This window comes from Scyliorhinus torazame, chromosome 6 (assembly GCF_047496885.1).
Source record: "Scyliorhinus torazame isolate Kashiwa2021f chromosome 6, sScyTor2.1, whole genome shotgun sequence".
NCBI lineage: Eukaryota > Metazoa > Chordata > Chondrichthyes > Carcharhiniformes > Scyliorhinidae > Scyliorhinus > Scyliorhinus torazame.
In genome coordinates, this window is record NC_092712.1 from 260,862,563 (window position 1) to 260,889,811 (window position 27,249).

General features: G+C 45.4%; 1 protein-coding gene across 5 annotated transcripts in view; it reads left to right on the plus strand.

Annotated features, from left to right (window-relative positions):
- The window catches only part of dtnbp1a (dystrobrevin binding protein 1a), a 368,840-nt gene that overhangs the window by 69,501 nt on the left and 272,090 nt on the right, over positions 1–27,249 (plus strand). For all 5 annotated transcript variants that reach the window (XM_072509624.1, XM_072509628.1, XM_072509627.1 and 2 more), the window contains one exon: positions 15,456–15,588. In XM_072509624.1, coding sequence (XP_072365725.1) covers positions 15,456–15,588 — 133 coding nt within the window. The remainder of the gene's footprint in view (positions 1–15,455; positions 15,589–27,249) is intronic.

The following is a 27,249-nucleotide window of genomic DNA, read 5'->3' on the forward strand; positions in this document are numbered from 1 at the left end:
TGGCGCTGTGAAGCAACAGTGCTAACTACTGTGCCGCCCTAATGCAAACTCCACACAGTCACCGAACCCGGGTCCCTGGCGCTGAGAGGCAGCAGTGCTAACCACTGCCACCATGAGATTTTAACTCTGCCTTCTTTGACCCTTTTGGCAGTGCTATCTGCAGTTTCTCTGCCAAACAAAACAGCTTTGCTTTCGATTCCCCTTTTAAATCCTCCTGAATGATTCCTCCACCCCCCAGGACATCTTTTGCAACTGTAAGCGCCATTTTCAGTCACTCCCTATTCAATATTTGAAACCCGGAAAGAATGCAATAGATCCACAACAACTCACTGTCTTTAAGTTTGATAACAAAGAACAATATAGCACAGGAACAGGCCCTTTGGCCCTCCAAACCTGCGCCGATCATGGTACCTGCCTAAACTAAAACCAACTGCACTTATGGAGTCCGTATCCTTTTATTCCCACCCTATTCATATATTTGTCTAGATGTCCTGGGCAGCACGGTGCACAGTGGATAGCATTGTGGCTTCACAGCGCCAGGGTCCCAGGTTCGATTCCCCGCTGGGTCACTGTCTGTGCGGAGTCTGCACGTTCTCCCTGTGTCTGCGTGGGTTTCCTCCGGGTGCTCCGGTTTCCTCCCACAGTCCAAAGACGTGCAGGTTAGGTGGATTGGCCATGCTAAAGGTTAGGAGGGGTTATTGGGTTATGGGGCTAGGGTGTGAGTGAGGGCTTAAGTGGGTCGGTGCCGACTCGATGGGCCGAATGGCCTCCTTCTGCACTGTATGTTCTATGTCCCTTAAATGCCACTATCGTACCTGCCCCCACCACCTCCCAGACAGCGCGTTCCATATATTTACCACCCTCTGTGTAAGAAAAACTTGCCTCGTACATCTGTTCTAAACTTTTCCCCATGCACTTTAAACCTATGACCCCTAGTACTTGACTCTCCTACCCTAGGAAAGAGCATCGGACTATCAACTCTGTCCATGCCACTTATAATCTTGTAGACTTCTATCAGGTCGCCTCTCAACCTCTGACGTTCCAGTGAGAACAGAGTTTTTCTAACCTCTCGTCATAGCTAATGCCCTCCATCCCAGCCCAGTCCATCACACAAACCTGCCATCCATCCATTGACTCCATCTACACCTCCCGCTGCGGGCAGCATAATCAAAGACCCCTCCCACCCGGCTTACTCGCTCCTCCAACTTCTTCCATCGGGTAGGAGATACCAAAGTCTGAGAGCACGCACGAACAGACTCAAAAACAGCTTCTTCCCCGCTGTTACCAGACTCCTAAACGACCCTCTTATGGACTGACCTCGTTAACACTACACCCCTGTATGCTTCACCAGATGCTGGTGTTATGTAGTTACATTGTGCACCTTATGTTGCCCTATTTTGTATTTCTTTTATTTCCTTTTCTTTTCATGTACTTTGATCAGTTGAGCTGCTCGCAGAAAAATACTTTTCACTGTACTTGGTACACGTGACAATAAACAAAATCCAATCCAATCCATACCAGGCAACATCCTAGTAAACCGCTTCTGTACCCTCTCCAAAGCATCCACATCCTTCTGGTAGTGTGGCGACCAGAATTGTATACAAGATACCAAATGAGGCCTAACTAAGGTCCTGCAACATGACTTGCCAATTTTTATATTCAATGCCCCGACCGATGAAGGCCAGCATGCCAATGCCTTCTTGACCAGCTTATCCACATGCGTTGCCACTTTCAGTGATCGGTGGATATGTACACCCAGATCTCTCTGCCTGTCAGTACTCGCAAGAGTTACTAATAATAATAATAATTGCTTATTGTCACAAGTAGGCTTCAATGAAGTTACTGTGAAAAGCCCCTAGTCGCCACATTCCGGCGCCTGTTCGGCGAGGCTTTGTTTTGCCTTACAAGCCAGCTGTTTAGCCCACTGTGCTAAACCAGCCCCTCATTCTACCATTTATTGTGTAATTACCACATGCATTAGACCTTCGAAAGTGCATTACCTCACACTTGCCCGGATTAATCTCCATCTGCCATTTCTCCGCCCAAGACTTCAACCAGCTTATATCCTGCTGTATCTCTGACAATCCTCTTCACTATCCACAACTCCCCCAATGTCTGTGTCGTCTGCGAACTTACTAATCTATAATCAATAACCCCAAGCCAAAAAGAAATTATACAAAGGAATCCCGGCCACGAGCCCCCAATTTGTTATAGATGCCTGGTCGGCCCTCAACAATGGCTAAGGTACTGAACCAGGCGCGTAACATTTGTAAGTTTTAATGCGATGTGGAACGATCGATTCATTCCAGGAATGATGATATAAGAAATAGTGTTTGATTATTTTATAAACAAACTTTATTAAAAGAAAATAATATTTAAACTTTTACTTCATGCTCTAAAACTAACAGATTACATGCAGTTTCTTACCCTTAATACACTAGTTCCCATTACACAACACTACATGAATATTCAGCTCCTCTTCCACTTACCCAAACAGACAAAGGCAATACTTGCATTTACAAAGCAAATTTCTTCTGTTAGAGTCATTTGTTCAGAACCTTTTTCCCAAGTCTGCCTATGTGGCAACTTTTATGACCTCCCTGCTCTGTTTTCACAGCTTTCTCCCTGTATCTGTTCAAAACATAATTCTCTCTCTCTCTCTCTCCCTCATGCTCTCTCCCTCTCTTTCGCTCTCTCATACACACAGCTCGTCAAACAAAGATCCCCCCCCCCCCCCCCGAGGTGGCTGCACTTTAATCTATTCTCATTATCTTGGCTGATTGCCCACTCCCGTTTGTACAAAAGAACAGAGCTGTGCCACCTGGCTGAACCGGTTCATCTTGTGCATTCCCACTAATGAGATTAAGTCTGAATGGGGAAAGATAACTCATGCTGCGGACATATCTATCTAATCCTGCTCCTAGCAGTCTTTTCCTCAAGTCTTTTTTAAACCCTAAATTGTCTGCTACATCTTGGACCCCATTTCTGGATCCAAATTTCTAATATCTCTCTATCACGACAGGATGCAGATTATCATGTCCAAGGAATTTATCAGCCTTTAATCCCATTAATTTCCCATGTATGTTTTCTCTTGCGATAGTGATTATTTTAAGTTACTTTCTCCCTTTTGCAAAGACCCAGCCATTTTCTCACAAATTCCCAAGACAATGTAATTAATGTACAAATTATCTGTTTTAGTGGAGTTAATTGAGGAATAACTATTGCCCCAGGATGCATTAAAGGTATCAACAGTTCAGTGGCAGCACTCACCCCTATGAATCAGAAGGTTGTGGGTTCAAGTTCCATAATTTAGATTGTTGATTTAGTGTTGTATTGAGGGAACGCTGCACTATTGTGAAGTGCTGTCATTCAGAAAAGATATTCAAAAATGTGTAACAGTTACAAAAATATTTTTGATATGTAACATTTATTTCAGTATCGGTTTGCTTAAGAGTATTCAGTTTAACTGTCAAGGTCACCTTGGAACTTTTTTTTGCATTAATTTTCAAATAAGGGCGGCAGGGTGGCACAGTGGTTAGCACTGCTGCCTCGCAGTGCCAGGGACCCAGGTTCAATTCCGACCTTTGATGATTGTGTGGAGTTTGTACGTTCTCCCCGTAGCTGCATGGGTTTCCTCCTGGTGCTCCGGTTTCCTCCCACAATCCAAAGATGTGCAAGTTAGGTAGATTGGCCATCCTAAATTGTCCCTTAGTGTCCAAGGATGTGCAGGGTAGGTTATGGGGATACGGAGATAGGGCTGGGTGGATGGGGAAGTGTAAATGGATAGGGTTGGTGCAGACTTGGTGGGCTGAATGGCCTCCTTGTTTACTGTAGGGATTCAATAAACTGAGGTACATGGTACATTTTATTGTATTTCTGGGCCATTGGCAAACCAAGTCCAGTTTGCAGTGCATGTTTCCCAAAGTTGATACTATTTCACATTAATTTATACGTCCTTTTTCCAAAAACAAGGATGGTGTACATGTTAAATATGGACAGAACAGCATTGACATAACACATACAAATGTACTGCCAAAATTCACAATGACCAGCTGGTAAAAACTTGACCGTAACCCTTGTTGGACGAGAAGTTGCCAAACTCATGTCTCATCTAGTACTTACGGCATGTTGCTAGATTCTATTATCAAGGATTTCATAGCACAGCATTTGGAAAGCAGTGGTATACTCAGACAAAGTCAGCATGGATTTATGAAAGGGAAGTCATGCCATTCAAATCTACTGGAATTCTTTGAAGATGTAACTAGTAGAGTTGACCAAGGAGACCTGGTGGATGTGGTTTATTTTGACCTTCAGAAGGCTTTCGACAAGGTCTCACATAGATTACAATGTAAAGCGCATGGAATTGCATGTGGTGTCTTGAGATGGATAGAAAGCTGGTTAGCAGACAGGATGCAAAAAGTTGGAATAAATGGGTCTTTTTCCGATTGGCAGGCAGCGACTCGTGGAGTCCCGCAGCGAACTGTGCTCGGACCCCAACTGTTCACATATGTTAATGATTTGGAAGAGGGAGCTAAATGCAGTGTTTCCAATTTTTCAGATGATACAAAACTGTGTGGGAGGGTGAACTGTGAGGAGGATACAGAGATGCTTCAGCGGGATTTAGACAGGCTGAGTGAGTGGGTATATGCATGGCAGATGTAGTATAACGTGGATAAATGTGAGGTTATCCATTTTGGTAAGAAAAATAGGAAGGCAAATTATTATTTGAATTGATGTAAATTGAGAGATAGATACTCAGCTAGCTCTTGGTGCCCTCGTGCATCAGTCGCTGAAAGTAAGTGCGCAGGTCCAGCTGGCAGTAAAGGCAAATGGCATGTTGGCCTTTATAGCCAGAGTATTTGAGTACAGGAATAGGGCTGATTTAGCTCAGTGGGCTAGACAGCTGGTTTGTGATGCAGAGCAAAGCCAGCAGCGCGGGTTCAATTCCTGTACCAGCTTACCCAAACAGGCGCCGGAATGTGGCAACTGGGGCTTTTCACAGTAACTTCCTACTTGTGACAATAAAAGGTTATTATTATTATGTTTTACTACAATTGTATAGGGCATTTGTAAGGCCACACCTGGAGTATTTAGTGCAGTTTTGGCGTCCTTATCTGAGGACAGGTGTTCTTGCTATGGAGGGAATGCAGCAAAGGTTTACCAGGCTGAATCCTGGGATGGCAGGACTGTCATATGAGGAAAGACTAAATCGGTTAGGATTATATTCATTGGAGTTTAGAACAAGGAGAAGGGATCTCATAGAAAATTCAAACAGGATTAGACAGGGTAGATTTAGAAAGAATATTCATGATGGTATGGGAGTCCAGAACTAGGGGTCATAGTTTGAGGATAAGGGATAAACCTTTTAGGACTGAGGTGAGGAGAAGTTTCTTCACCCAGAGAGTGGTGAATCTGTGGAATTCACTACCACAAAAGATAGTTGAGGCAAAAACATTGTGTAATTTCAAGAAGGAATTATATATACCTCTTGGGGCTAAAGGGATATGGGGAAGGCAAATTCAGGGTATTGAATTTGATGATCAGCCATGATTCTAATGAACGGTGGAGCAGGCTCGAAGGGCCAAATGGGCCTCCTATTTTCTATGTATTGTCCTTTGAATAGTCCCTCTAAATTACTAAGCAGTATAATCTCCGGCTGGTACGTTTCTGGCAGATCGCAATTTCAGCTGACAAGTGAATCATTGAATAGTATCGGATATCTTAATCATAGAATTTACAGTGCAGAAGGAGGCCATTCGGCCCATCGAGTCCACACCGGCTCTTGGAAAGAGCACCCTACCCAAGGTCAACACCTCCACCCTATCCCCGTAACCCCACCCAACACTAAGGGCAATTTTGGACACTAAGGGCAATTTATCATGGCCAATCCACCTAACCTGCACATCTTTGGACTGTGGGAGGAAACCGGAGCACCCGGAGGAAACCCACGCACACACGGGGAGGACGTGCAGACTCCGCACAGACAGTGACCCAAGCCGGAATCGAACCTGGGACCCTGGAGCTGTGAAGCAATTGTGCTATCCACAAGGCTACCGTGCTGCCCTCACCAGTTTTTGCTAGCTCCAAGCTCTTTGATTACATTTTTTGAAACAATTTCTAATGTTGAAATTGAGAAGATCAGAGTCAAGTTAACTGAAGACATTCGTTAATGATGGAATGAATGGAGGGATTAGAAAAGGCCAGAATTGAAACACTAAAGGGGGTGACAGGGCAGCATGGTAGCACAGTGGTTATCACAGAAGTTTCACAGCTCCAGAGTCCCAGGTTCGATTCCCGGCTTGGGTCACTGTGCGTTCTCCCCGTGTTTGAGTGGGTTTGCTCCTGGTGCTCCGGTTTCCTTCCACAGTCCAAAGATGTGCAGGTTAGGTGGATTGGCCATGCTAAATTGCCCTTAATGTCCAAAAAGGTGGGGTGTGGTTATTGGGTGGTGGAGGTTTGGGCTTGGATAGGGTGCTCCTTCCAAGGGCCGATGCAGACTCGATGAGTCGAATAGCCTCCTTCTGCACTGTAAATTCTTTTTTTAAAAAAATATATTTTATTACAGTTTTCAAACACAATTTTTTCCCTTACAAATCAAAGAAATAAAAATACAAGTAACATGATAACTGCAATATAACATTGTGTAACTAACATGGTAAACTAACCAAATAACACAAAGTAATACTCCCCCCCCCCCCCCCCGCCCCCTCTCCCCCTCCAAAAACCCAAACAATTTACCCCCCCTCCCCCTGGGTTGCTGCAGCTGGTCATCTATCTTCCCTCAAACGTTCCGCTAGGTAGTCGAGGAACGGTTGCCACCGCCTGGTGAACCCTTGAGCCGATCCTCTCAGCGCAAACTTCACCTGCTCCAGTTTTATGAACCCCGCTATATCGTTTATCCAGGCCTCCAGTCCGGGGGGTTTCACTTCCTTCCACATGAGTAAAATCCTACGCTGGGCTACTAGGGACGCAAAGGCCACGACATCGGCCTCTTTCGCCTCCTGCACTCCCGGCTCATCCGCAACTCCAAATAAAGCTAACCCCCAGCCTGGTTTGACCCGGACCTTCACCACCTTCGAGATCACTCCCGTCACTCCCCTCCAATACCCCTCCAGTGCCGGACACAACCAAAACATGTGTGTGGTTCGCCGGGCTTCCCCCGCACCTCCCACACTTTTCCTCCACTCCGAAGAACCTGCTCAACCTTGCTCCCGTTATGTGTGCTCTATGCAGCACCTTAAATTGGATCAGGCTAAGCCTGGCACACGAGGAAGAGGAATTTACCCTGCTTAAGGCATCAGCCCACAAACCCTCCTCAATCTCCTCCCCGAGCTCCTCATCCCATTTTCCCTTCAGTTCGCCCACCAACTCCTCCCCCTCTTCTCTCATCTCCCGGTATATCTCTGACACTTTGCCCTCCCCTACCCACACCCCCGAAAGCATACCCTGTCCTGGATCCCTTGTGTCGGGAGCAGCGGAAATTCCCTCACCAGTTGTTTCGTGAACGCTCTCACCTGCATATATCTAAAGACATTTCCCCGGAGCAGCTTATACTTTTCCTCAATCGCACCCAAGCTCGCAAACGTCCCGTCTATAAATAAATCTCCCACTCTCCTGATTCCTACCCGGTGCCAGCTCTGGAATCCTCCATCCAGCCTCCCTGGGGCAAACCTATGGTTGTTCCTGATCGGGGACCACACCGAGGCTCCCAGCACACCCCTCTGTCGCCTCCATTGCCCCCAGATACTTAATGTTGCCGCCACCACTGGGTTCGTGGTAAATTTTTTTGGTGAGAGCGGTAGTGGCGCCGTCACCAGCGCTTTTAACCTCGTCCCTTTACAGGACTTCATCTCCAATCTTTTCCACGCCGCTCCCTCTCCCTCTATCATCCATTTACGAATCATCGCCACATTGGCGGCCCAGTAGTAGTCGCCCAAATTCGGCAACGCCAGTCCCCCTCTGTCTCTACTACGTTGTAGGAACCCCCTCCTTACCCTCGGGACCTTCCCTGCCCACACAAAGCTCGTGATGCTCCGATCTATTTTTTTTAAAAAGGCCTTAGTGATCAGTATAGGGAGACATTGGAACACAAATAGGAACCTCGGGAGGACCATCATCTTAATTGCCTGCACTCTGCCTGCCAGTGACAGCGACTGCATGTCCCACCTTTTGAAATCCTCTTCCATTTGTTCCACCAGTCGTGTCAGATTAAGTCTGTGTAAAGTTCCCCAGCTCCTGGCTATCTGAATCCCCAGGTATCGGAAGTTTCTTTCCACTCTCCTTAGCGGTAGGCCATCTATCCCTCTACTCTGGTCCCCAGGGTGTATCACAAAAAGCTCACTCTTTCCCATGTTAAGCCTATATCCCGAGAAATCTCCAAACTCCCTCAATATCTGCATGACCTCTGTCATCCCCCCCACTGTGTCCGTCACATACAGCAGTAGGTCATCCGCGTAGAGTGACACTCGGTGTTCTTCTCCCCCTCTAATCACCCCTCTCCGTTTTCTGGAGTCTCTCAGTGCTATGGCCAGTGGTTCAATTGCCAACGCGAACAGTAATGGGGACAACTGGCATCCCTGTCTTGTTCCCCTGTATAGTCGAAAATACTCCGACCTTTGCCGACCTGTGACCACACTTGCCGTTGGGGCCCCATAGAGGAGTTTAACCCAGCTGACAAACCCGTCCCCGAACCTCCTCAGCACCTCCCATAGATACTCCCACTCCACCCTATCAAATGCCTTCTCTGCATCCATTGCCGCCACTATCTCTGCCTCCCCGTCTACTGGGGGCATCATTATCACCCCTAATAGCCGTCGCACGTTGACATTTAGTTGTCTCCCCTTTACGAACCCTGTCTGGTCTTCGTGCACCACCCCGGGACACAATCCTCTATCCTCGTTGCCAGCACCTTTGCTAGCAACTTGGTGTCCACATTTAGCAGTGAGATAGGCCTATAGGACCCGCACTGCAGCGGATCTTTATCCCGCTTCAAGATTAGCGATATCGTCGCCTCCGACATTGTCGGGGGTAGGGTCCCCCCTTCTCTGGGCTCGTTAAAGGTCCTTAACAGCAGAACAAGTCCACATATTTTCTATAAAATTCCACCGGGAACCCACCTGGTCCCAGGGCCTTCCCTGCCTGCATGTTCCCCAGCCCCTTGGTAACCTCGTCCACCCCAATTGGCGCCCCCAGGCCTTCCACCTCCTGCTCCTCCACCCTCGGGAACCTTAATTGGTCCAAAAACTGCCGCATCTCCTCTTTTCCCTCCGGGGGTTGGGACCTATAAAGTCTCTCTTGAAAGGTCTTAAACACCTTGTTTATCTTCCCTGCTCTCCGCACCGTAGCTCCCTTTTCATCCCTAATTCCCCCTATCTCCCTCGCCGCTGTCCTCTTTCGCAGCTGATGGGCCAACAGGCGACTCGCCTTTTCCCCATATTCATATCTCATCCCCTGTGCCTTCCTCCACTGTGCCTCCGCCCTCCTTGTGGTCAACAGGTCGAACTCCGTCTGGAGTCGTCGCCTCTCCCTGTATAGTCCTTCCTCCGGGGCCTCCGCGTATTCTTTATCTACCCTCAAAATCTCCCCCAGTAGTCTTTCCCTTTCCTTGGCCTCTATTTTCCCCCTGTGGGCCCTGATGGAGATCAGCTCTCCTCTGACCACCGCCTTTAGTGCTTCCCATACTACTCCCACTCGGACCTCCCTGTCGTCATTGGCCTCCAGGTATCTTTCGATACATCCCTGCACCCTTCCGCAGACTCCCTCATCCGCCAGTAATCCCACATCCAGTCGCCAGAGTGAACGCTGCTCCCTCTCCTCTCCTAGTTCCAGGTCCACCCAGTGTGGGGCATGATCTGAAACAGCTATGGCTGAATACTCAGTTCCTTCCACCCTCGAGATCAGTGACCTTCCCAAAACAAAGAAATCTATCCGGGAATACACCTTGTGAACATGGGAGAAGAAGGAGAACTCTTTGGCCTTCGGCCTAACAAATTGCCACGGATCCACTCCCCCCATTTGGTCCATAAACCCCCTAAGCACCTTGGCCGCTGACGGCCTTCTTCCGGTCCTAGATCTAGATCTGTCTAACCCTGGGTCCAACACGGTGTTGAAGTCCCCCCCCATTATCAGGTTTCCTACCTCCAGGTCCGGGATACGTCCCAGCATCCGCTTCATAAATCCCACATCATCCCAATTCGGGGCATATACGTTAACTGACACGACCTCCATCCCCTCCAGTCTGCCACTCACCATCACATATCTGCCTCCGCTGTCTGCTACAATGTTCCTAGCTTCGAATGACACCCGTTTCCCCACCAGTATGGCCACTCCTCTGTTCTTTGCATCCAGTCCTGAGTGGAACACCTGTCCCACCCATCCTTTCCTTAACCTAACTTGGTCCGCCACCTTCAGGTGCGTCTCCTGAAGCATAGCCACGTCTGCCCTCAGTCCTTTCAAGTGCGCGAACACTCGGGCCCTTTTAATCGGCCCATTTAGGCTTCTCACGTTCCACGTGATCAGCCGAACTGGGGGGGGCTACCTGCCCCCTTCCCGTGTCGACTAGCCATCACCCTCTCTAGGCCAGTCCCACGTCCCGGTTCCGTGCACTCACCCGTTCCCCAGGCGGCGCATTCCAGCCCCGACCACCCTTTCTTTTACCAGTTCCTCTTTGATTTCTGCAGCAGCAACCCAGTTATCCTCTCTCTCTCTCTCTCTCTTCCCCCCCCCCCCCCCCCCGCTAGATCCCCCATCTAGCATGATTGCTCCCCCCATATTGCTTCCGAAAGTCAGCTGACTTCAACTGACCCCGGCTTCTCCAGCTCTCTCCTTGACCCCCCCGTGTGGGGAACTCCCATCTACCTTGCACCTATCTTCCCGCCATCATCTTTCTGGCGCAGGAACAAGAACAGTAAGCCCCGTGTTCTCTATAGTTGTCCCGCCCCTTGTGGCGCAGCTCCCTCTGCCGCCCCACTCCATTCCCCATCCCCCGCCTATGTCTCTTCTTCCCCCCCCACCGGCGCCCGCATTTCTTAGTGTCCCCCCCTCCCCAATTTACATCTGTATATACATCGGCATTGTCATTTCCCCTCTAACATCAGTCCCTCAGTTCTGATCCAGTTTCTCGTTTTTAATGAAGGTCCATGCTTCTTCCGCCGTTTCGAATTAGTGTTGCCTCTCCTGGTGCGTGACCCACAGTCGCACCGGCTGCAGCATCCCGAACTTCATCTTCTTCTTGTGTAGCACCTCCTTGGCTCGATTAAAACTCGCCCTCCTTCTCGCCACCTCCGCACTCCAATCCTGATACACCCGTACCACCGCATTCTCCCATCTACTACTTCGTACCTTTTTGGCCCATCTCAGAACCACCTCTCTGTCATTGAAGCGATGAAATCGCACGATCGTCGCCCTAGGTGGTTCTCCCGCCTTTGGTCTCCTCTCAGGGACCCGATGAGCCCCTTCCACTTCCAAGGGGCCCGAGGGGGCCTCAGCTCCCATTAGCGAGCGTAGCATCGTGCTCACGTAAGCCCCGCCGTCCGCTCCTTCCACTCCCTCGGGGAGACCCAGGATCCGAAGGTTCTTTCTCCGTGATCTGTTTTCTAGGACTTCAATCCTTTCAATGCACTTTTTGTGGAGCGCCTCGTGCGTCTGCATTTTGACCGCCAGGCCCAAGATCTCGTCCTCTTTGTACATCACCTTCTGCTCCACCACACGGAGCTCCATCTCCTGGGTCTTTTGTGCCTCCTTCAACCCCTCAATTGCCTGTAGCATCGGGGCCAGCACCTCCTTCTTAAGCAGCTCCACACACCGTCTCAAAAATTCGTCTTGGTCCGGCCCCCATGTCGCCTGGGCTCTCTCCGCCGCCATCTTGCTCCTTTTTTCTTCTGCCCCTGTCCTCGAGGATTCTTCGCGATCTGGCCGCCGCCGCCGATATTTATCTTTTTCGTTGGGGGGGGACTCCCTGTTGTCTCACCCCACACCGGGTTTCGTCCCGAAAAAATTCCCCGTTGGGGCTCTTAAAAGAGCCCGCAGGTCCGTTCGAGCTGGAGCCGCCGAAATGTGCGGCTTAGCTGGTCATCGCCGCAACCGGAAGTTCCCACTGTAAATTCTATGAAAGGGAGTAGGCTACAGAGATGGGAATGGTTAAGGTTCCGAAGTGATTTGAAGAGGGTGATTTTAAATTTAACGCATTGGAGAACAAAACGCAATGTAGATCCATTGAACAGAGATACATAGAAGATAGGAGCAGGAGATGGCCTTTTGGCCCTTCGAGCCTGCTCCGCCATTTATCACGATCGTGGCTGATCATCCATCTCAATAGCTTAATCCTGCTTTCTTCCCATAGCCTTTGACCCCATTCGCTCCAAGTGCTACATATAGCCGCCTCTTGAATATATTCAATGTTTTAGCATCAGCTACTTCCTGTGTAATTAATTCCACAGGCTCACCACTCTTTGGGTGAAGAAATATCTCCTCATCTCAGATGCAGGCTGAGTTTTAAATAAGTTGCTGTTGGTGAAGGCTGGAAGGCCATCAAGTAGGTCATTTGTGAAATTGAGTCGAGAAGTGACTCGGGTGACAATTTCAGCAAATAATTTCAGCCGTAGCAGCAGAGATGGGGCAGGGGCAGAGAATGATGATATTGCAGTGGTAGATGTAACAGTCTTGGTCATGGTTTTGAAGCTAAGCTGTGGATCGAAATGGGACCTCAAGATTTTGCATCTGGGTATTTTAAGTTGTTACTCGATTTGAAACTGATTTTTTTCCTCCAATTCTTTCAGAGTAACTATCAGGGTAAAACTGACAGAACCATCTGAAGTTAGCGATTTAAATGTCATCTGTCGGATAGTTCCCAGCCCAGCGCAACTGTACATAGGAAGTTGGCACTTCTGGGCAATTGCCGGGTAAATCCTTCTTGGGAATTTCCCAGCGGGATTCCCCAGCACATCATAGGGGACCCCTAAATGTGACACTGGGAAGCAGGAAGTTATGAGCCATTGAACTAGTTTGTGTTCGGCAGTGACGGACAACCTAGGGTAGTGAGTAGACTGCATGAGCGGCCCTCCTTGACGTCAATGGGCCACAAGATTGAAATCTGACTTGTTCACTAACCATAATTCCATGAATAAGGTTAAATACATTTAATATATGCTGAATATTTCCTAATGTGTTATAGAAAATGCTTAATCATTTATATATTAGTAGAACTAGCATTAAACTTAAATGGTATTGAAAAATAAATATTTACACTTTGGATGCAGAGAGAGTGCATGACTCTCATAATCAATGTTATGAGCAATCAGCACGCACCTCACTTCACTTGCCCTTTATGTGCGTACCATTTCAGTCACACTGTTAGGAAAAAAGCCATGCTGATCGAAATCAGCAGAATGTGGCAACCTGGAGTGTGGGCAACAGTTAACATAATGCCTTGCAGGCTGCATATGGTCCCTGGGCCACAGGTTACCCACCATTGCTGCAAGAGTTGGTAATAGATTATATTGTAGCTGTAAATGCTGTCTTCAATACAACGCAAGTTTGGAAGAACAACATTTTTACTTGTATTGCTGTGTATTTTCAGTTCAATTGGGTATCAATATATTAAACAATGCAAATACACCACAGATTGTTGCTGAAACACTCGGTTCTGAGCAATGCAAATAAGACTTCACACGTGTTCTTAATTGTTAATAATTTGTGAATTTAATGTAGCATTTGTGCCATTGAGATGATCATATTAAGCATTGGATTTAAATTTGAATCTTAGGATGCTGTATTCTGAGAAGTTTTCCAAGTAGATTTTGACCACAGGGTCATTGATCATAAAAAATGCAGAAAAATAGATTATGCATCTCAGTGCATCTGTGCTTTGCCAGCTCTTTGGCAGTATTCTAATTTTCATGTTTCCTTTAATATTTCTCTATCAAAGAAATTGAGCCCTTCAGGGAATGGAGGGCAACATAATACATTTTGAAGAATGAATATTTGCGAAAGGGAGTCTGGCAAAGATTTGAGCAAATGGAAATCTGTTTTCAGCTTTTGAGAACCACTAATTGATTTGATCAATTACTTATATAGCATTACATTTGGATATACAGCACAGAAACAGGCCATTTGGCTTAACCAGTCAGTCCATGCTGGCCTCTTATGCTTCAAGTCCCACAACAATCTTTACTCATCTAACTCCTTTAACGTAACCCTTTTGTTCCCTTCTATCGCCATTCCCTCTGTTAGCAAGTTCCACATTCTCATCATTCTCTGGATAAAGAAGCTTTTTCTGAATTCCCAATTTTGATTTCATGGTGACAATTTTATATTGGTGGTCTCTAGTTTTGTTATTCCCCACAAATGGAAATATTCTTCACAAGACCTCTATTAGATCACCCCTCTTTGAGAGAAAAGTGACCCATCAACTAGTGATAATGGGTACACTTTCACATTACGTAACAGTTTCCCCAATAAATATTGTAAAACATGGGGAATAACACAGTTCAGGGGCTTATATACTGCATTCGTAGGTCAGCATTACTTAAAAAATACAGCCTGCCTATGTGTTGAAAAAAATCATAATCATCCAATCATTTAAATTAAGCCCCTGATGGGATTACCTTCTAGTAAGAGTCAATAGTCCGGTTGATTAGAAGAATCAAAATACGATTTTATTGCTAATTGTTCACTTGAATACACTTGGTTAAGAACTGAATCAAAACTTTAGAAATTAAATATCAAACGATACATAAAAGGGTTGAACTCCTGCAAAAAGCATAAAAACATAAAAGCACAAACAAACAGATAGATGATCCAAGAATTCAGGAACAAGACCTTGGCCACAAGGTCCCACTCTTAAGGGAATTCTTATCTCTGGTTTAATTCCTCATTTACTGTCGTTGGTTTCTAATTCTGAGCTGAGACCTCCTGATCGGTTCAAATGGATGTCTGTTACTTAGAGGATGATTTATTAATCAAACATTGGACATTACTTAAGATTGACTGGTGACTATCAAGACTGACTCAACATCTGCGTGCGCAGTCTTGGGAAAATGACTAGATATGTTTCTCATGCCACAGCCTGACCCAGAGACCTTGCTGTAACTGATTAGTTTATACATTCTTATTGCTGAATACACTGGGATTTATCATGTGAGACATTGACTGAAACACTGTTTGGATTCCCACAGTATAATTCATTATGTGAAAGAATAACTGGATTCTCACAATCAAGACACTTTTAATAATTTTTACTTCTCTGCTACATGCATTCAATTAGCACCTAAAACTATGAATAAATCAATACTCTATCAATCCCACAATAATGGCATTAAACAGGAGCATACATGAATTTTAACACTAATAAAAATTTAAATCCTGTAGTTTGAATTTCAAGTAGACCATAGTTGAATTGTTTCTTGTTTTTAAACTTATTTTCATCTGGATTTAGTAACTGGTTCACAATGTTGCAGGCAGTAGATGGCAAAGTGGTGGTACTGTCGGCATACTGGGAGAAAAAAAGGAACCACTTCATTGAGCTGCAGGAACAGCTACAACAAATTCCAACATTGTTGGTAGGCCTGGACACCCTTACATCTAGCCTTGGTGAGTGTGATTTTTCTCTTTCAGTTAAATCAAAGTTGATTGTAGAACCCAATAATTACTTTTCTTTCTTGGTGTGGTAATGTATTCTGTGATGTTTGCTTGTGAAACTTATTGTAAGACAGGGCAGCAGGGTGGTGCAGTAGTTAGCATTACTGCCTATGGCGCTGAGGACCCGGGTTCGAAACCTGGCCCTGGGTCACTGTCCGTGTGGAGTTTGCACATTCTCCCCGTGTCTGCGTGGGTTTCACAACCCAAAAGATGTGCAGGTTAGATGGATTGGCCATGCTAAATTGCCCCCTAATTGGAAAAAATAATTGGGTACGCTAAATTTATATTTTTTAAAAACTTATTGTAAGACTGCAAATAAAATTACCATGCAAACATAATTTGGAAAAATATAAATATTACAGGCTTAATTGTCATGGCTACCAATTAAAACTATTTGAAAAGCAGTTTTGCGGTTTGAAAAAAATTTGTAAACATTTCTGAATATTCCCATTTGTGGAAAGCTTAATTATTGAAGCCGTTATCGTAATGCCTTTCTTGAAGGAAAATGTGAGTTGCTTAGTTTTGTTCACTTGCTCATGGATCTCATTGAATAATTGTTGATAAAACTGTGCCATGAAGCTTGACACCACCACAAATAACCAAGCCCCTATCTCTTTGCCAATCTAAGAGTCTTTAGGTGCAAGCACCTCTGCTCATGTCATACCATGGATTGAATTTAGACCTGACCAGTGGTATTAACAGGCCTATAATGTCTTTATCATTTGTACAAATGCTCCTCAAATCCAAAATCTTTTTTTCATTTCTAACTAACATCCTTTCTGTTGAGGGCAATATAAGTTACTGAAAAAATGTGGATTTAGTTGAGGATACGGCCAACAGCTAAAATGTAAGAAAATATCAGTTGTTGGGACATCATTAAACACTGAACCAATTTTGCAACACTGAATTAAAAACTGTCACACAATGGTAATGCCACTGGAGTGGTAATCCAGAGGTCCAGGCTAATGTTCTGGGGATGTGGGTTCAAATCCCATTGCAGCTGGTGGAATTTAAATTCAATCAATAATAAATCTAAAATAGTCTCCGCAATGATGACCATTGTGTATTGTTTAAAAAAAAAAAAAAATCTGGTTCACTAATGCCCCTTAGAGGAGGAAATCTTTCTTACCTGGTCTGGCCTACATGTGACTCCAGACTCTTAACTGCTTTCTGAAGCGGCCTAGCAAGCCACTCAGTTCAAGAGCAGTAAGGAATGGGCAATAAATGCTGGCCTTGCAAGTGACGTCCATATTCCATGATGGAATAAAAGAAACGAGCGCAAGCTGCATTTGGGGAACCTAGTCATGATATAATAATGATAGACATTTCTTGTATTAGAGGAATTTCTTGATCACAGAATGGGAAAAATTGAACGTTCTACATTATATTATCTGTTTTCTCATTTATTAATGTCTTTGGTTCTATAGACAGCAGAATATAAAAATTTGCTTTTGTCGTATGGGGTTTCTACTCCTATTTACCAGCAATTTTGTAATTTGAGTTGTCTAGCTATGTGAGTGGTTGTCCACTTTGCAATTGAAGTCACATTATTGGGTGATGGAATTTATTGTTTTGCAAGTGACATAGTTTATGGGACTTCCTGTTGCGGCTATGCGGAGCTAAGTCGCACGTTCGGCAGCTCCTGCTAAAAACGGACTTTTGGGCTCTTTTCAGGGCCCGTAACGACGCTTGTTCGACGTTTCCCAGTGTGGGAAGGGGGTAGTAACATTCCCCCGATAGTGTATTGAGTGGACCAGGAGTGGGGCGATTATATAAAAAAATAAAATAAAAAAAAGTGGCATTGAAGCAAAGAAAGGTGTGTGGGAGGAGGACCAAGATGGCGGCGGGCGGAGACCGGGCAGCGTGGATGCAGTTGGCGCAAGAGCAGCAGGAGCTTCTCCAGCGCTGTTTTAAGGAACTGAAAGCAGAGCTGCTGGAGCCAATGAAGGCTTCAATCGATAAGCTGCTGGAGACCCAGATGGCCCAAGGGGCGGCGATCCGGGAGGTCCGGCAGAAGGTCTCTAAGAATGAGGACGAGATCCTGGGCCTGGCGGTTAAGGTGGTGGCGCTCCACAAGAAATGGCAGGCGAGGTTCGAGGAGATGGAGTACCGGTCGAGGCGGAAAAACCTGCGGATCCTGGGTCTCCCGGAGGGATCGGACGTGGGGGCCTACGTGGTCACCATGCTGAATTGGCTAATGGGAGCGGGGGCCTTTCAGGGGCCCTTGGAGCTGGAGGGGCCCACCTAGTGCTGGCGAGGAGGCCCAAGCCCAGCGAGCCGCTGCGGGCGGTGCTGATGCGGTTCCACCGGTTTGCTGATTGATAGGGGGCTGGTACAGGGTGGGGAGGAGCATCGGGTGTCGCTCTTTGCGGATGATTTGCTGCTATATGTGGTGGACCGGGTGAGGGGAATGCCGGAGGTGATGAGGATTCTTGGGGAGTTTGGAGATTTACCCGGGTACAAGCTTAATATGGGGAAGAGCGAGTTATTCGTAGTGCACCCGGGGGACCAGGAGAGGGGGATTGGTGAACTCCCGCTAAAAAGGGCGGAGAGGAGTTTCAGGTACCTGGGGGTCAGGTGGCTAGGAGCTGGGGGGGCCCTGCATAAGCTTAACTTCATGAGGCTGGTGGAGCAGATGGAGGAGGAGTTTAAGAGGTGGGATGTGCTGCCACTCTCCCTGGCGGGTAGAGTGCAGTCAGTTAAAATGACGGTGCTCCCGAGGTTTTTGTTCCTGTTCCAATGCCTCCCCATCCTGATCCCTAGGACCTTCTTCAGGCGGGTTAACAGGAGCATTATGGGGTTTGTATGGGTGCAGAAGACCTCGAGGGTGAGAAGGGTGTTCCTGGAGCGGTGCAGGGATGGGGGGGGGGGGGAGAGGTTGGTGCTGCCTAACCTCTGTGGGTATTATTGGGCCACCAACGTGGCAATAGTGCGTAAGTGGGTGATGGAGGGGGATGAGGAGGCATGGAAGAGGCTTGAGATGGCGTCCTGTGTGGGCACGAGCCTGGAGGCGCTGGTGACGGCACCGCTGCCGCTTCCTCCAACGAGGTTCACCACGAGCCCGGTGGTGGCGGCTACCCTCAAAATTTGGTGGCAATGGAGACGTCACGGCGGAGGTGGGGGCCTCGGTGTGGTCCCCGATTCGGGGGAACCACTGGTTTGTCCCAGGGAGGATGGATGGCGGGTTTCTGAGCTGGCACAAGATAGGGTTTAGAAGGATGGGGGACCTGTTTGTGGATGGGAAGTTCGTTTTTCTTGAGTGGGTGTGTATTTTTGCCTTTGTGTTGATGAAGGTTGTTAATTTATTATTTATGTATATGGGGGGGAGGGGGTTTGTTCTTTTCTTTCTGTATTTTGTTGATATTTTCTGAAAATTTGAATAAAAATTATTCTTTTTAAAAAGTGACATAGTTTATGTTTATGCGATGGTTCCAACAATTATAAATAGGCCTTTAGTGTATTTGTAACCCATGGCTATTCAATTAACTCTTGAGTTCTCAATTGTAAATCTAGTTCTGCATTATGATTTTGGCGCTAAAGCACCTTGTAAACCAACTTGCCACTCGATCTCTCAGTTGACCAAAGCTAGGGTTGACATTTACATGAGATATATGCAAAATCGTATTTTTTCTTTTACCAAAAATCATGATCAACTTTTACACAAGTATACATGGTAATTACACACACAATTCCCAGTTTCATGAGAAGATTGTGTGTGTTCACTTTTCGCTTTCATGGTGCGAACTCCTGGCATTGACCAAAACAGAACATCAGTTTAAACATTGAAACACTGAATTCGGGCAGCATGGTGGTGCAGTGGTTAGCCCTGCTGCCTCATGGCGCCAAGGACCCGGGTTCGATACTGGCCCCGGTTCACTGTCCGTATGGAGTTTGCACGTTCTCCCCGTGTCTGCGTGTCTCACCCCCACAACCCAAAAAGATGTGCAGGGTAGGTGAATTGGCCACGCTAAATTGCCCCTTAATTGGAAAAAAAATAATTGAGTACTGTTATTATAAAAAGAAATGCTGAATTTCAATTATTAAAATTTTGTGCTTTGTTTATCTAATCACTTGCCTCCAGCCTTTTCTTAGAACCTGATTATAACTTGTTGTTCCATGGCCATGTGCTTCCATTGAAATAAATTTAGTTCCACCTTGCTGCAAAGGAAAATCACTTTGCTAGGGGCCCCCACGTTTTATAGATCAACATTAAATTGATGTTTTTCTTTCTATGAAATTATATTCATATATTGTGAAACTAATTTTATAAAAGGACATTGTGCTGAATTTTGTAATGGGGCAGATATAAAAAGAAAACTCGTTTCTTGTTATCTAAATGAATGAAGAACTACGCTTATAGATGGAAAAATGCTGATATTTATTTTCAGAAAGAGGCTTGAATTGTTGATCTAAATAGCGAGAATATTCAATTCAATAATTCTGTTTAATACATTTATTTGTCAAATGCTTTGTGGACGGTTGGACGTCAGTTGGACGTTTGGAGAGAAGTTCGAAAATTGCAAAGGAAATGGAATTTAGCCTCTTGAGCATATTCAAGAGATCATGACTAATCCTGTATGTTTTTTAAAAAATATTTTATGAACGCAATATAAATTATCTAAACAACAAACAAACCAAATACGAGCAGAAGCAAAATTGTACAACATAATAAATATCCAGCACCTCCTCCCCATCTCCTGTGATTCCCCTCCTCCTGTCCTGCCTCCCCCATTTGTAACCGTCTTATTCTCTTTCCCCCCCCCTCCTCCTTTCCCCTCTGCTGACACCTCAATCCTCCTTAAAGAAGTCAATGAAAGGCTTCCACCTCCAGGCGAACCCATCAACTGGGTCTTCCGACACCCCAAATATCGCTACCTCTGCGCTCAGGGCCACCTTTATCCCCAACACCTTGGACATTACGTCTGCAAAACCCTGCCAGAACGCCTTCAGTTTCGGACACACCCAAAACATATGGACATGGTTCGCAGACCTCCCCGTGCACCGCCCAAACCTATCCTCTACTCCCTCAAACAATCTACTCATCCTTGTCACCATCATATGTGCCCTTGGACTACTTTAAGCTGAATAAGACTGAGCATTGCACATGACGAGGACACATTCACCCTCCGCTGCGCCGCCTCCCACCCCCCGCCTTCACCCCCCTCCCCCTCAGCTCCTCCCACTTCCGTTAACATCTCCTATCGGGGCTCCTTCCCAGTCTGTCAGCTCCTTGTAAACCTCAGACACCTTCCCCAACCCCATTCCCTCCCTTGACAACACCTTATTTTGCAGCCCCAACCCGGGAAATGGCGGCACCCCTCTCACGAAATTCCGGACCGAAGTATCGAAAAACCATTCCCCGTGGGCAGCTCATTCTTACTCCAGGTCCTCTAAATTCACAAAGCTGCCCCCTAAAAACAGATCCCAAACCACTCAATCCCCACCTGCCGCCACCCCCGAAACCTCGCATCGAGGCTCCCTGGTGCAAACCTATAGTTATCACACATCGGTGCCCACACCAAGGCACCCTCCAGTCTCAAGTGCTGCCTTCACTGCCCTCATCCCTCAAGGCCGATACTACTACTGAGCTCACGGAGTGCATGGCTGGCAAGAATGGCAGACGCGCTGTCAACAACTCGTTCCCCTGCAAGAAGCCGCCCCCATGCCGACCCCTCCCCCACTACCCATTTCCTGACCATAGCGATGTTAGCCACCTAGTAGTAATTCATTGTATTAGGCAACGCCAACCCTACCCTTCCTCGTTCCCCGCTCCAAAATAACCCTCTTGATCTAAGTATTTTGGAAGATTACCAGCAATCTATCATCTCTGTAGCCACTTGCTTTAAGACACAGGCATGCTGGCCATCAGATCCAGGGAACTTGTCAACTCGGCTCCTGTTAGTATTCTTGTTACTTTTTATCTAGTACTAGTGATTGTTCTTCGTTCCTCCCTTTTGCCTCTTGATTTTTAGTTACTCTTGGGATGCATTTTCTGTCTTCTGTGAAGATAGATACAAACTAATTTGTTCAAAGCCTCTGCCATTTCCTTGTTTCTCATTAATTTCCCAAGTCTCACCCTGTAAGAGGCTAATACTAACTTTAGCTACTCTTTCCCCTTTTATATCCTTGTGGAAGCTTTTAAATGTGTTATAATATTGGCAAGCACGTATTTGTCTCTACTTCTCTAATAACTGCTGGACATGAGTAAGATAAAGATGAGCCTGAGCTGTGGTGTACCGTACTCCCCTTCTATTGTTCAATGTTTCTTTCAGGTACACATCAGCTGCAACTGTATAATAATCAATTGAATTTTTGGATGTGTGCTGTGTGACTACAGCCTCGCTATAATTAATATATCAAGGGTCCTTAAGTTGTATCTGTAGACTGAGCTGAAGCACCAGGTCTCTCATCACTAGTTTTCTGTCTTTAAGAATTTAGCAGCTAGCAAGCATCAGCCTGTGTGAACCTGTTGGTTTTTCTAACCCTGTATGATTTTTAACCCTTTCAGTAATAAATGGGGGACAGTCCACCCGCTATCTGGAAAAGCTAAGGTCAAAACAAAAAACTATAGAAGAAATAAAATGTCACACATTGTAAAGGGAAAAGGTTAAGACAATATCATGGGTTGTGTAAAATAATTTTAGTGATTTGTATTTTTTCTGACTGGTGACCTGGCTTATCTTTGTCCAATTATCCCCAAAATGCTCCACTCCTTGATACACTGATCAGTTTTGCTAGAATATAATGAACTACTACTGGGCGGCAAACATCGCCATGGTTAGAAAATGGGTAGTGGGAGTGGAGTCAGCATGGGGGCGGATGGAGGCAGCTTCTTGAAGTGGAGTGAGCTTTAGGGCATTGTTAACATCGCCTCTGCCATTCTTGCCGGCCAGGTACTCCGTGAGGGCAGTGGTAGTGTCGACCTTGAGGGCGTGGGGGCAGTGGAGGCAGCACTTGGACTGGAGGGCGCATCGGTGTGGGCACCGATCTGAGATAATCATAGGTTTGCTGGATGCGAGGTTTCAGGGGTGGCGGCTGGCAGGGATTGAGCGATTTGGTGACCTGTTTGTAGGGAGCAGTTTCGCGAAATTGGAGGACCTGGCGGAAGAGTATGAGCTGTCCAGGGGGAACTGCTTCAGGTACCTGCAGGTTCGGGATTTTGTGAAGAGAGAGGTACCGTCATTTCCTGGGTTACCGCCCTTGGGGTTGCAAGGCAAAGTGCTGTTGAAGGAGGAGATAGGGGAGGGAAAGGTGTCTGAGGTCTCCAAGGAACTGATGGATTGGGAGGGGGCCCCTGTGGGAGATATAAGGTGGAATGGGAGGAGGAGGTGGGTGGGGAGGTGGAGGCCCAGATGGGGATCTGGACGCCGGTACGTGGGCGAAGGCCCTGCGGAGGGTGAATGCGTCCTCATCTAGTGTGAGTCTAAGCCTCATCCAGTTTAAAGTACTTCATAGGGCACATATGACGGTAGTGCAGATTAATAGGTTTTTTGAGGGGGTTGAGAATAGGTGTGGGCTGTGCGCGTGGAGGCCCCCGAATCACGTCCACATATTCTGGGCATGTCCGAAACTAAAGGGGTTCTGGCAGGGGTTTGCAGACTTAATGTCCGAGGTATTGGGGGTAAAGGTGGCCCCGAATCCAGAGGTAAAGATATTCGGGGTGTCGGAAGATCTGGGACACCAGGGGGCGAGAGAGGCCGATGTTTTGTCCTTTGCCTCCCTGATAGCCCGGACTGATCTTATTTGGAGGGATTCGGGGCCACCAAAAGCGGAGGTGTGGATGAGTAACCTGGCAGAATTCCTGAGGCTGGAGAAGGTGAAGTTCATCCTGAGGGGGTTGGTTGATGAGTTCACTTAGAGGTAGAAGCCGTTCATTGACTTATTTAAGGAGGATTGAGGAGTCAGCAAAAGGGGGGGGGGGTGTAAGGATGTTAAAATGGGGAAGTGGGGGAGGGAGAGTGGGTGTTGGTTATTTATAATGTGTAATTTTGCTTCTGTCTCGGTTGTATTTTATGAAAATGCCTGAATACATTTTTTTAAAAACTCTTCACAACACCTTCAGAAACAGTCCAAAGTACTTCCAGGGACTTTACAATTACAAAGGTTAGTGTAACTCATCTTACCTTCAAGTTGGATGACTGGTTCTTTTAAATCATGCAAGTGGGGCTCCACCTTACAGTTGTATGCATGTTCTTTGAACGACAAGCAAGTAAATTGAGTGACCTTCATGGTCCCAGTGAGTGAATCATAGATCAGCAGATGGGGCAGTTTGTTGTCACGATTTGATCAGTTGGGAAGCTTGAAGCATACACTTAGCAGACCCACTTGAGCGCCCTTCTCAACATGGAGTACTGTGCTGATCACATTGTAAGTGACGGGAGGCACCCTACACCCCACTTGGACGATTTCTGGCTTCGTGACACTGGCTGTATCATTGTATGGATCCAAATTTTGAGCTTTTATTTTATAAGTTAAGAACTTTCCAACCGTTGTATATCCTCAACTCTGGATCCGTTTCCACGGTCAAACCCGGGTCCTAAGCGTCATGTGGCATCAGTGCTAACCACTGTGCCACCGTGTCGCCCGTTTATACATTCATTATCGGTTTTACTGTCGGCCTGTTGTGATGAACATAGCTACTCCAAAGAGCACCATTACTTTCTGAATTTTCTCAAGGCTTATACTAAATTTATTCCTTTCTTTGGCCAGTATCTTTGATTCCCCTTCTGGCACTTAACGCAACCGTATCCACCTGTTCAGGCTGATTTTCTCACATGTATTTTAAGGAAATTAGATATTTGAAACCTTGGGTCCCTTTGCTTCACGACATCGTCACTGTCTTTCCATTGAGTGTGCATTCTGATTAATTTTTACCTCACACTAAAATGCATATTAAAACAGTGAAGAATTCAGTTAGTTTTAAAGCTGATATTGTCCAGAGTGAGAGTTAATCTTTGGAGGCTGCCGTTTAAATTGTAGTTGTCACTAGAGGGTGCTGCAATTACACTGTGTTAAACCAAGCCGCTGTGGCATCGTTGAGATGTGTTTTAATTCTTTCAAGTGCTAAGAGTATAGGATTGAGTAGTAATAGATTTGTCAAGATTTTTTCTTACTAGCGATTTCCCCCCTTATCGTCTTTTGAGTGAGTAGTTTTATGGGACATAGATTCTGGGAAAGTCTTTAGGCCCTAATTTTAACCGTGAGTGTTTTTGTCATTGTGGAGTCTCTGATATCCAGATAACAGAGGAGAGTATTTGCCATTATCTGTACCTGTCTGGTGGAATGTTACAATGTCACATTACAACTTCAAAGCTCTAGCAAAATATACTCATCTACAAAAATTTACATAGAATATTTACAAAAAAATCTTCACAACTTGCTTTCCTGCTGTGACTTACAGGTTAACAATTTGTCTGGGTATCATTCTTTTGGGCCATTCATGATGAAATGTCTTGCTGAGAAAATATTTTCCAAATACAATCAATTCAGCGAAAAGTACTATAGGTTTTTCTTGGTTTCTTAGTTGTAAATATCACCTTTTTCTGCTGGGGGATATTTCAACATGGTAACAAACAACTTTGTTAGCTTTTTGGAGCGATTTGATTTGATTCAGCTTCATCTTTAATTGGGAGCTGTTGATGACTTCTCATTGCTGAATTAGTTTTTCCATCTTCGCTTGCTGATTGATGTGGTGCATTAGCTTCGATTTTTTTAAAGCTAAGGCTTGATGTGAAAACATTTTACGATGTTTATTTTGGACTTCGAAAAAGAGCAATTGCCGAACTTGAACACATCCACAGTACTTAGTTGATTTTAATTGTAGAGCTTGGCTTTTTTTTCATTTTATGCTAAAAACAGGAAATACTTTGTAGTGGTATGCAGGTATGATAGGTAAGGACATGCAATCAAAATAAATAATTTCCTCTTGGACTATTTAACATGCTGTTTATGCAATTTGCATAATTACGTGCATTTTGAATGTCATAATACATGCTTGCAGATTTATCCCGTAACTGTGGCTCAGATTGCTCATTCTTGAGAATATTTTATCAAGAAAGTAGAAATTGGACCAATCAAATGGCTCAAAATATTTTCCAAGCTTTTTTAATCACAATTGTTTTTCTCTAACCACCAATATGAATCAAAGTCAAAGAAATCCATGAATTATTTCACAATGCGGTATTAAATTTTCAAGAGTATTTTAATGATGTCACAATATCAATGACAACTTTTATTTATATCAAGCCACATTTGTCATGCAACGTGAACTAAATTTTAATGAAACTTTTGAAGTAGTCAATTAGCAACAAATTTAATTCCATAAGAAATATCCTTTTCTTTTGCTATATCTACCACTTAAAACTTCATGCTTAAAAAAGGGAGTGTTCTATATTGACCAACAATAGATGACCATCGGCCATTTGTATGAACACCAATTTTGAAAATGCAGGTTTGTGCATTGTTTACTTAAGTCAGAAACTGCTGTACTTATGATTGGCAAGGTTTCACTCTTGGTTATTAGCACAGAACTAATCAGATTTGTTGAGGTTGGAACAAGGCTCATGTTAAAGTTGGGCAGTTAGTTACCACACATTGTAAAGTTCAAAGTTTACTTTTTTATCTAAGGACTTTATAAAATTAAACCTGCCTTCTATACTGAAACTGACGTGGAGATGAACAGCTTTATCCTCTCATCCTGATTAGGTCTGTTGATCCCTATGGCTGAAATGATTGAGTTATCGTAGATGTGCGTGAAGGCCAGGATAGCTTCTTATAACTGGGCATCAAACTATTCCAGTGTAAAGTGCTAATGCACTGCCTAAAAATCAATGTATTACTAATTTACTATGTATAAATATGGAATTTCTTCCAGGGAAGACCTTGGCAGATAATTTGTCACTTGGAAGTTGGTTTCTCTTATTTATCATTTGCCCAGTTTATTCTATTATGCCTTGTACATATATCATGAACAGAAAAGGTTACAATAATTTACATGAAATTGATCACTTATACTGTAGATTTCCGAGTACAAGTCAACCTGGCATGTAAGAAGATTTGATTTATTTCAGTGTCAAAAACCTAGGACTTGGCTTCTCCCTCTGCAACTGGATCCTCGACTTCCTGACCCATAGACCACAATCAGTGGTCACCTGAGGAAGGAGCAGTGCTCCGAAGGCTAGTGAGTCGAAACAAACCTGTTGGACTTTAACCTGGTGTTGTAAGACTTCTTACAGTAGGGAAAAACAACATTTCCTCCACGATAGTCCTCAATACCAGGGCCCCGCAAGGCTGCGTACTTAGCCCCCTACTATACTCTCTATACACACATGATTGTGTGGCAAAATTTGGCGCCAACTCCATCCACAACTTTGCTGATGACACAACCCTAGTGGGTCGGATCTCGAACAATGATGAGTCAGAATACCGGAGGGAGATTGAGAACCCAGTGGAATGGTGCAATGACGGCAATCTGTCCCTCAATGTCAGCAAAACTAAAGAGCTGGTCATTGACTTTAGGAAACAAAGTGCATGAATAGTGCCGAGGTGGAGATGCTTCAAATTCCTAGGTACGCATCACCAACAATCTGTCCTGGTACACCCATGACACTACGA